Source organism: Cynoglossus semilaevis, chromosome 19 (assembly GCF_000523025.1).
Source record: "Cynoglossus semilaevis isolate Cse_v1.0 chromosome 19, Cse_v1.0, whole genome shotgun sequence".
In the NCBI taxonomy this organism is placed as follows: Eukaryota; Metazoa; Chordata; class Actinopteri; order Pleuronectiformes; family Cynoglossidae; genus Cynoglossus; species Cynoglossus semilaevis.
The window spans coordinates 6514693-6526444 of NC_024325.1; the positions used below are offsets into that span (position 1 = coordinate 6514693).

General features: G+C 41.1%; 1 protein-coding gene across 2 annotated transcripts in view; it reads right to left on the reverse strand.

Moving 5' to 3' along the window:
* alcama (activated leukocyte cell adhesion molecule a) overlaps positions 1-11752 on the reverse strand; it is an 84440-nt gene that overhangs the window by 18590 nt on the left and 54098 nt on the right. For both annotated transcript variants that reach the window (XM_008332579.3, XM_025065433.1), the window contains exons 4-8: positions 10737-10801; positions 6892-6979; positions 5189-5359; positions 850-974; positions 195-327 (exon numbers count right to left, since the gene is read on the reverse strand). In XM_008332579.3, coding sequence (XP_008330801.2) covers positions 195-327; positions 850-974; positions 5189-5359; positions 6892-6979; positions 10737-10801 — 582 coding nt within the window. The remainder of the gene's footprint in view (positions 1-194; positions 328-849; positions 975-5188; positions 5360-6891; positions 6980-10736; positions 10802-11752) is intronic.

The following is an 11752-nucleotide window of genomic DNA, read 5'->3' on the forward strand; positions in this document are numbered from 1 at the left end:
AAGATGCCATTACTCTTCTCCGGGACTTTATTTACACTGAATAAAAAAGCCTTGTGGGTAGCAGAAAATTTCAATCAGGGAGAGAAGAATGTGGTCGAGTAAAGGCGTAGCCATTTGTTAGTTGAAGATAAAGGCAGGAAGTGTACGTGCCGCAGCAGTGTTGCTGTACAGTGTGCAGTGTTGTGAGCACTCACAGCCAACAGCAATGGTTTCAGAGGCCTCCAGTTTCTCGTTGTTGGTCAGAGAGCATTTGTATTCACCCGCTGCGTCTCTTTTGATGTATGCCAGAGTGTAGGTGTCCGTATTTTCCACGAGTATTTTCTGCCCCTAATGGAAGAAGAAGGAGGAGGGCTATTAGCGTCTGTCAGGAAGTAGGACAGAGAAAGACGAGGACCATTCCTTAAAAGAGGCTCATTTAATTATTTGGAAATTTCATTTTTTGTCAGATTGAAGAGGCCTTTAAAAACACGTCACGTCGGCCTCGTCTGTTACAAACTTTGTAGACGTTGTTTAGAGTCAAACTTCACCTCAGCAGCTGCAACAAGGTCAACGACAATCACTGCATCGCTGTATCATTTTTCAAATTCAAAGTTACATTCTTTCACTTCCCTTCCATTTAAAAAACGCTGAATGTACCTTTTTACCATTTTAATGCTTCCTGCAGTTATTGTTATTGATTCTTTGTGTTTTTGTAATGGTTGTTTTTTTGTCTGTTATGTTTTTTCAACTGCTGCATTTTTTAAGCTAATAGCTCTTGTAAACAGACCCTAAAGTCAGTGATATTTACTGAATAAATGCAGAAAGAGAATTTAACATTAACTGACCTGTGTCTCTTATGGACCGACTTACCTTAATATGAAAGTAGAAGGAGCTGGGTGGAGGGTTTCCATCAGCTTGGCATTTCAACGTCACGTTATCTCCTTCCACGATGGGCCTCCTGGGCATAATCTGAAGACTAACCTTCTCTGACGGGTCTGGGAGGGTCAGAGAACAATCAGTAGGAGAAGAGATTAGAAAACTAGAAAGACAGTGCGAGAGTGCGAGGCTCAGAGAATTCATTCCGGTAACAAATACTTCAGCCAACTCTCCACACATGGAAGATACACATGGTGCAATCTTTCATCATCACAGTTCAAAAGGTGAGCCGATTAGTTTTTCATGAGCTGAAGTGGGCGGAAGAAGACACCACAGCAGCCCAAATTGGAATTATCTTCCTGAACTGGCCACTGCCGGGGTCTCTAAAGATTCTCCAGCCTTCAATTATTGAGCTTCTTCCTTCGTCCAGAATGAACTTTTCATCTTAAATCATTCATATAACTCATTGAGTATTGGTTAAACTGATTGATTTAACTTTGTTATGTAAAAAAATGTATTACCACATGGAAAGTTTGTGCAATGCTACAATACCATCACAGCCCAGTGTGTATCAACTTAAATCCACTGTGGTCAGCTTCAGTGTCATTTCTGTTGGTCTAATAAAATAAGAAGCGAGTTATGGTTGAAACGTGAAAAGGAAGAGTGTTGTGTCGTGACGAGGGGCACACTGAGCGTTTAACAGCGCCTACTGTTTTATATTGCTAAGTCCACTGCTCACAGGCAATGATTTTACATACACAAATCACGGGTCACAGAGGGGGGAGGGTGAGGTTCAGTACCGGCTTGTTCCCATCTACTTATGATAATCCAGCAGACGCAGTAATGCAGCCGTGCTTATGTCCTGCTGAGTTACAATAGGCAATAAGTGAAATTATGTGTTGTGTTTGTAACATTCAGTAAAAAGCAGCCAATCCTTTCAGGTGTTTTTCAGCTGCAGGTGTGTGTTATTATCACACATCTCTATCACGGTGAACGTTACATCCTCTACAGTGGACTGGCTTCTGATTACTTTCCGTCTCTATAAAGCTTTTTTTTAATCAAAGCAGTTGGAGCCACTAATGCACTCGGCGAGCTCTCCACGTGTAAATTAGGAGTGAGGCCATTGTCAGGCATTTGGCAGTTGAGAGCGTTTCATTTTGTTCAATCAAAGCAACACAACCTTTACTGTCATTAATCAGTGTGGGGGGAAAAAAGAAGGTGCAGGAGAGTAATTCCCACCAGTTTCACAATCCACTCGCTGAGTGAATTATTTATTTGGAAATCTGTCTGGATGCATTTCACATTTATGGAACACAGCTGATGCTGCTCCTGCATATTGACAATGTGTGATCTATTTTGGCTTCAATGTCTTTTTCAAGGGCATGCAAATTTTGGGAGGCTCACTCCTTTGCAGTTGTATGAATAATAAAAGGAATAAGATGCTTTCGTCTGTCGAGCATTTGCGATTATGTTGGTGTCCTGAATGAAAGGGACTGTAAGAAATAGGTGCATCTGTCCAACAGGACAACATCGTAATTTCTTTTATCCACCCGTCCACGCTGACTCTCTCTGTGTCTGAGATCAGTGATCAGGCCGGCTGTGCTGCAACATTAGGCAGTAAAAGTCTTTCCGGCACCTTCGTCGATGATGAATGACTTAGAGGACAAAAGTAAAATGACTTTTGAATCTTTTAAAGCCGATAATATAAAGACTTGGCGACGTGTTTATAGGAATCTGTGTCTGTCCATCCTGAAACCACAGCGGCACAACAATGATACTTCGTCTACTTTAGATAAAGGGAATCCAACTAGACACCAGACTATCAGCTCCGGGTGATTGTTCGTTGTAGCCTCCTTTAAAAAGGGTGCCACGTTTTTATGATTAATGGCACAGTGCAGAATGTTTTCTGTTTCCGCGGTCTATGTGTGATAAGAAGTGGCCAAACAGCGTGTGCACCTGTTCATAGTCTGAGCGACACCCGTGAACATTTTGTTGATCGGTGGCACAGATGGTGAGGTGGTGAATTGGGGCCAGATTAAAGATCCTCTGCACCATTAACATAAAAACCAGCATGTGTTAGTTGCGCTCGCGAAGCGCGGATATTCCATTCTCAAATAAAAACCCTTAATAGTGATAGATCTAAGCCAGGCGAAAGCACATTATGCTCAGTACAAAATGTCATTACAGAGTTGGAACACTCAGCATGTATCACCTGCTCCTCATTCACACTAACCTAATCGTGGATGTTAATATTTCATGTGAGTGACAACAAACTGCTGAGCAGCTCACCAACATACAGTCACGGGGATTTTGTTTAAGTGCCATCATTGAATGCCTGCATAGTCATTCCCAAACTCCATTTAGTTATCTTTTTGTTTTCCTCTACCTGCAGTATATATTCATATACTCTATGACTATATAATGTATGTAGAGGACAACATAATATAATATATATATATATATATATTTATATTATATATATGTTATATATAAATGTGTTTTTTCCACATGTAGCAATGATGACTACTGCCATTTCTTCAGAAAAATATCCACAACATGGCAGGACTACATCAGAGTCAGAGATTGTCCATATTTTCCTCCTTAATGCTATGATTTGTCGATAAATATTTAATGATGTGAAGAGTTTCTTCTGTGCATACAGATTGTGAGCAAGAACTCTTACATGAGTGCATGCTTCTCAGGTGATGTGTGCAGGTGTGTGTGGGCTGGCTTTGTAATTGTTCTACTTCCAGCGCGGGTGCGATGCAGTGTTTTTAATGAGTGCCCTGCTCCTCTGAGTGTGGAGGTCTGTTTGGTTACACTGCGGCTCGGTGTCCATTCCAGGTGATTTAATGAAGTCACAGACAGGGAACAGCTGTGTGTAGTAGCTGTGTCATGTACTGCAGCACCTCTCATAAGGAATCCACCAGACTGAGGCAAAAAAAAAAAAAAAAAATCAATGCATTCCAAAGCAGGTATAGGAAACACTGTATAGACTACAGTTATTGAATTTCCTTCTGGATCACATTAAAAAAAACATTTTTAATGTTGACCTTGTATGCAGCTGTGGAATGCATTTATTTGCAATAACCGTTCTGAATTTGCATCACTTCAACAAGAGGTTTTTTAGTTATTCAGAGGCCTCAGACATCATTCACTTTGTTGACGGGATCAGCGGCTGCAGACTGACCCCCCATTGATCAACAGCAGTCAACCTTGCCCGCCCAGTGTGCTGCAGGATCCTGTCCGAACCATTCGTCCCACCCAGAACATCATGTCTTTGAACCTTTCCCCCTCAGGCAAAAAAACAACTCCACTGTTTATACACACACACACACACACAAACCCACCTACATACACACATACAGTATGCTGTTGCATCACATGTTAGTGAGGTGTGAGCCTAACTTTATTCTCCGGCTTCTTTCGGACACTGCTAAGCTAGCAAGCTATTTCTTGCTGCTAAGTGTTAACCAAATTATTATTACAACCAGCTCACAATTGTCTGAGTAACATTAACTAAAATTGAATGTTCAAAATACGAAGAACGATTTGACTGAAGCAGGGGGCAGTCTTGAAGCAGAGAGGAGCAGATTGACCTTATGTAACCTTTACCGCTCCACTCTGCATACACCTTAAAGCCAGGACACACTGCATAATATTGGATGACAAACATGCTGTGTATTTAGTCTAAAAATCCACAATAGAAAACCTCATAAGCAGAGTCTGTGAGCCGTAAACCCATATTTGCAGAGGGACATTTTATGTCTGCGAGCGCAGTGAGCGGCATCTGAGGGAAGCCTCGTGTGCATGTGAGATGTTTTTCTCCCCTTCAATAACGGAGCTGATCTGTGCAATGTGGTACCGAATAAAAGCTATACTTCCCGTCCTCCGCTGCGCCGGTGTGCGTGTGCGTAAACAAACGCCCATCTCGGTTATCACTCGCACACTATGTGAACATCGACTTTCACAGCGAATCCTCGCGGACTTCCTACTCATTCGGTGCAAAGTGTTGCTTAAGAGTAACATAATTCTTTTTGGAGAATAGGAGTGTGTAACAAGCCGGCACCGAGGCCCTCAGTAAGTTGTCAGGATGAGCTGCAGTGTTCGCCTCAGCTTCTCTAGTCCAAGAACAGTAGATGTATTCACTACTGCTGGAAAAGGAGGCTCAGTCTCCATTATATAACCGCTGGTTGTTAGAAGTTAAATAAAGTTCATCAAGGACTAATCATTACTTTATGTGCAGGCAGATGTTTAAATAGAATAAAGTCCTCGGACCTGAAACTTCCCCTGAGACTAGAGAAAAGTCTGGACAGCGGTGTGTTTGGCTTACAGTGAATGGGGATGGGTTCGAGCGTCGTCGTCTCGTTCTTTAGCTCATGCTGGGAATGACAGGAAAACACCGCTCCGGCGTCATCCTTGGTGGCAACATACTGCAGCATGGAGGAGGCGGTGGACAGACCCGTGGCTGGATCCAGCTTAATGCTGGAGGTGATCACAACAGCTGCAGAGAAAGAGACAGAGCCATGACACAGACCCAAACAAACAAACAGACAGATTTTACAGTATGTGCACAAACACTTGTTCAGCTGAAGAAACCGTGTGGGTTACAAACTACAACACACCTTCTTAGTCCCAAATCTGACAGCACAAAGACGGATATAGCGGCTGTATGTACGGCAGCAGGGAGTATGAATCCTTGTGGCTTTATTACTTTTTCAGCCGGTGTTTGGGTAACAACACTGTGTACTTTCTGTAGATTTGTGTGGACTGTTCATGATCAATAAAAAACATTCCGGCTCTGTCTTCTGGCGGAGGACAACATTCTGCCGAGTGCGGCTGCTGTGATGCCTGACTGTTGTGGAGAAGCTGTACTTCTGACCCCACTCTCCTCCTCTGCTTTCTGCAAAGTTACTGCTGCTGGACCTAAATCAGAGTGCAGGCAAGGAAATCTGTCTTCTGGATGGATGTATCCTCAGCTGACGTGTCCTGACTAGCCGTAGTATCACCTTCAGTAAACTGGAAGTATTTTTACACATTTAAGAGAGATTTATTCACCAACTGTAGTCTCAGCTTTAATAATACCACTGACTAGGTAATATTTATTTATAGTGTTTTTTCTTTTTACTAAAATGCTCTCTGTTTCACCTCAGCTTGTGGTCTTTATTTGTTAACTCATACAGACAGATACACAAATACGGAGACACTCACAAAACGATTAATGGAATCTCACAGTTTTGGTAGAAAATAGCCTTGGAATCAGTCAGTTGAAGTTGAACTAAATCTACTGGCTGGGTGAACTTTAAAATAATTCAACTTGAAAAATGGGTTCTCTAATAGTTTCCAACACAGCAACACTTGGCCACAGTGACATCAGGATTAGTCTGAATTGCACAGACCAAAAGCACAGTCATCTTCCTGTTTTTGTGTTGCACTTCCTGCAGAAAATGTTTAGCTCGTCTCTCAGCAACAACACTGGTAAACATGTCTGAATGATGAGAGGATCAAGTCAGTTGTCAGAGACCTCGGCCGGGTCTGGAGAGGTGACCATAATGAAAGCCATCACAGCAGATCATGAATGGGTCAAAGGGTTAAATGGGGAGGACACATTTTGTGTTTATGTACAATAGCCAGCGAGTCTTCATCTTCTGGTGTTAAACCAATAATAATATAATATAAAGTATATAGTAACAATAATAATAATGTTACTGTTTGTCCAGGAGGGCTACCAGGTGAACCCAGTTACTACATTAGTGACCCCTGGTGTTAAGAAATAAAGGTTAGTTAGTTCACCTGTGCTTTCACCTGAACCTAACTCCAGTGATTTTCATGATATTGTGAAGATGCAGTGCAGTGTCACTGACTTTTCATTTCATGTGTCCTCGGTTAAACATGAGAACCCCAAACAATTCTATTTTACAGCAACAAATAAACAAAACAAAAGAAAACGTGGTCAACCAACGATTCCCTGTGTGACTGTTTGGTGCGAATGCTGGACACTTTCTGGGTGTGTCAGCAAACGGCACGGACGGTTACCTTTCCCATCAGCGACCAGGGGATGACCATTTTTTTTCCATGTGAGTGCAGCTGCAGGGTTTGAATCTGTGGCCAAACATGTTCCCACCTGAGCCAAGACAAAGAAAAAAAAAAGGTTTTAGAACTGACATTCTGCAAATTCAATTTCAATCACTTTAGAAGAAATACATGGGAAACAGGCAGGCTATTTATTACTGTAGCTACACAATACGCTACTGTGTGTATTCGTGCCCTTAACCTAAATTAAAAATGCAACAACCTTCCCTCAAAAATAGATCAATATAACATCAGCATGTGGTTTCAGCAGCTACAGCGGAGACACAATTACAGCCTGAGAGGAATAACTGAGAGAGAAAAAAAAAGTTTTTTAATGTAATCCCTGCTTCCCAAAATGAACAGGAGAATGTTGGACATTCTCCAAAAAAGACAAACGAGCACCTGATTCAGGAATGAATAACTGTTTGTGTTCATTAGCACAGAGTCTGCCTGTTCGGTCGCTACACTCCACATTAAGGGCACGAAGGTCAACAAAGGTAGCAGAGAGATTGTGTGTGTAAACAGACAACGAGTGAGTCACAAGAACATTCCTTCCATCACTGCCTGCTTTTACATCCTGCCCTACGTCCTAAAACAAATACTGAAACCCAGATAAGAATTGTTTCAGTAGCAGCAGAAAAGTACACGCGGTGTGTGTTTTATTAAATACTGCTTTATACAGGATTTGAATAGGACTAGAGAATGACCTGCTGTTCATGAATTTAAAAAAGGGCTCAGTCTGGTTCCTGTCAACGTGCACCTAATTATTGGTTGTTTGTGCAGGCGAGTCTGATGGCAAGTGTCAAGATATGGAATGAAGGGCTTTAGGCAACAAGTAAACAAGGTTTTGAGGTATTTTAGTTTCGATTAGATGGTAAAAAAAGGGGCCAATCTCAGCGTGATTACATCTGGAAAGCACTGCCAAGAACCTTATTCGTTTTCATGGCCAAATAGCAACAAAAAAAGTATATCGCAAATAAATATATAAATATATATCAAAAACAAAAATTGAGTGGGTAAATATTTTTTATTGTTATAGTCTGTCTGCATTATCACGCACCCCATCAGTAATGACTCTGGATAAACACTGTATGGTGTCATTCACTCTTCAGCCGCGGCTCATTGTTGAAGGTGTTCAATAAAGTTTCACCACATGATTCAGCCGATAGTGTCCTGACTGCGGCAGAATTTGAAATTCAAATAGTCGGTATTATAATAGCCAGCAGGGGTGGCTGTAGCTCAGTGGGTGGGGAGTTTGACTTTTACCCAGAAGGCCCTGCTTCAAGCTGTTATGTCTCTAAATAAACACATGACCCAAGCCCCAAACACCAGTCACTAAAAGCTGTATGCTGAAAAAATAGGAGAATAAATGTGTCCGGAAGGACATGGTTCTCAGAATGATGATAAGTCATCCAGAGCTTTAGTTATTTGGTGTTTCCCTTTAATTAAAATTTCTTATATAACTTAATAATCCTTGACATTTTGTAGACGTTTCATTGTCTTGTTTTTTTTGTAAATGTTTAAATATATACTTAAAAAAATATGAAATTGAATTATTTGCCAAATTATATCTATTGTATAAACAATGAACAAGAGCTGCAATGACACAGCAACAGAAAAAGACAGAAAAAGACGGTCTTGAGACTAATGTTTACTAAAGTTTACTGATATAAAGCACAACATACAATAATTTAGGCTGTAGTGGCACATATACTGTACCTACTGACCTGCTTGTCCAATAACGTTTCATGTTATTAAACTGGTTAGGACGACGGTGTTAGCATCATGCTGCTTGAATAAGGCAGTGTTTCTGGACATGCTCCAATAGCCCAGCGTCTCTACACTAATACATCTAAACATGCTTATAGTTCAGTTCTGCATCCATCAGGCCCATCTGCTGTGATCATGTGAACAGTCTAAATTATTATGTGGTGAGCAATTCAGGGAATGACCTAATGCTGTAAGTTAAATGTACCGTACATACAATCTTTAAGTAAACTCTACATGGAAGGAGCATGTTCAAATAAAACGCAGCGTTAAAAGTGAACTTGAAAAAAACCCACGCCTCCAGAACCATCTCACTCCTGTTACTATTTTGTAGAAAGACATTTATTTTTATTTTTTTTTATTTCAAGGTCCAGAGTGCAGTCATCCACCTTATTAGAATAATAACATGCACTTTGTTTTTTACATGTGTATGATTTAATTGCAGACCTTGACTGCACCGGTTTATGCCTAATGAATTGTGCAGAAATTCTTACTTAAAAATGCCACATTGAACCCAGTGACACCGGTTTATAGTGTGTTCTTGTACAGTATGTGTGTGGACTCAAAGTACTGTATATGAAGCACATTATTCACAATGACCGCTGTCGTTTGGTCACTGTCGGTCCATCATCTGGACAAAAAAACATCATCCTCTATTTCTCTAGTCAAAATGGCAGCATCTATCTCACACATTTTGTTTCGTTTATTATTATGTTGTGATTTGCAGCCAGGTCCGCTTCACCTGACTTGGAGTCTTTCCTTAAAGAGCAGCAACAGTCTGAACTTTAAGAACAGAATTCTGTTGAGTCTGTGATTTTTTTTTTTTTTTTTGAGTGTTAATTTCCCCACCACCTGACATTAATGCTTGACTTCAGCCCACTTCGTTTTCCCATTAAGAACTGGACAAGCGTTCAAGTGTGCAGGCAAATAAAAGGGCGGCCTTTGTTCTACCTCTCCGCATTCTGCACCACTCAACATCACAATTTCAAATTCCCTCAGAGTATCAAACATATGCACCTCCACCACCCCCCCTTTTTGTGCCAACTAAAATCCTCGTCTTCCAACACCGACTTTTTTCTCTTTCTCAGTCTTATTCCCAACATCTCTGCCTGTCAGCCTCCTCAGACTACAAAATGCCCAAAGCTGTTCAATAGCACCAGATTTTTTTTCTGGTAGGAATACCAATAGAGGCAGCAGTCTTCATTTGATCCATTATAAATGTGTGTATGCTGCATGTGGTGGAAGAAATGTGCATCGCTTGCTGGAGAGGAGAAAAATGACCAGTGTGAATGTGCTGCCCGCAGCTTTTCAAAGTTTTTTTTTTTCCCCAACAGATACTCATTCTTGAGCGTGTGTGTTGTGTGTGCGTGTGTCATGAAATTTAAATGGAGAGATATCCTCGCAGGAGTCAGGTGTTTAACGATGAATGTAAGTATGATTAGATTTGAGGCAAACACCCGCCGTCACAGAGTGAAATATATCGTGGCTTTTTTCATGTAGATTCCCTCCGTTGAAAGCATTTTTATGGCGACTATAAGATACATTTTCATACTGAGCTCAGTCATTTATCACCACAGCCATCCTTTACTGCAACTGAATCATAATCACAAGGCCCCACTGGAAAATTAACTGCAGAAGCGCTGATGAAACGCAGACACTGGGCGCGTGTGTTACCGTGCCTGTGAAACCCACCATGATGAGCACGGCTGGGCCACATTTTTCTGTCCTAACGTGACAAGCGTTTTAGCATAAAACTTTTTCTATGAATTATTGGATCGATTGTCTCTGTTCTTGTTGTCCCCAAATGTCCCAGACTGCTTAGTCTATGTAAATCATACGTCATGTTAATTGCCTGTGTGGTAGCTGCAATAGAATTTTTACAAGATCAATTTATTAGACAAACAGCAGCTCCCAGACAGCATAAATATTTGCATTCAGAGCACAGCGCTGAAGGCCTTCCCTCTGTTTAGAGAAAAAATGCCTTCGTCTGCTTTGGCACACTGTAAAACACAATGAAATACAAAGACTGCACTGGATCTCACCATGGTCGGCTTGTCTTTCTGCAACGCTTCAGCCTTGTCAAGAATCTGTACTGATGATGGCTTCTCTGCAAACACAGAAGGAAAGAGAACCAGGTTTAGGAATATGAACTAAAACTATCAAAATATGTCAAATGTATCTGCAGAGCTCGGGGACAGAGTGAAAGACACAAATAGCTGCCGTGGCCGACTTGGACCCGATGCTCGGCTGCGAAGTTGTTTGGCCGTTAATATTCACACTGGAGGACATAAATTCTACCGGCTCCCTGTTAACTACAAGCTAATACTCTCTCTAAGGCCTATTGAGCTATTCTCCCCATTTCACGCATGGCTTTGCAAAGCCCATTAGCAAGTGATACATGTTACCGGGAGTGGAATTCTGATCCAGAATCATAGCTCCTAAAGCACATAATGGAACCGGAATACAATGGATAACACAGAGTATTTGTGTTAAGGAGAAAAGTGTTGTGTAGTGGAAGCGGCTCCACGTCTCAGGACTACGTCTTTAAATCAGCTTGAAAAATGTAATTGTATTTGCTTAATTTGTCAGCGCTAATGATTTTCTGTTTACCAAATGGACTAAATGACTCCATAATAGTTTCACAAAATGAGTTGTGCTCTGTTCACTACAGATAATTTATGTTTAGGGGACACTACTATATACTGAGTGCAGTACAGGGTTGACACCAAAGCAGCAGATTAATATTATGAAAAACTTAGATATGAGAAAAAGAAGGGAAAACATTTGTTTATTTGCCTTTGTCTAGTGGCTAACTCTCTGCTCCTCCTGATATCAAACATTAAACATTCTTTTGCCTTTCAGTTAATTTGGACCGTAGCCAGTCTGACATGTTCATAATTGAATTGGGGCAGGGGGAAATAAGAGAGAGAACACAAAAACTTTTACACAAGTCCAGTGTAGAATGAAGGTGCAGCCGGGGACACAGTCAGAAACAGTAAAGGTAAACAACAACGACAGGAATGAAGGTTTTTTTTAATTTCCATCATTTGAATTATAT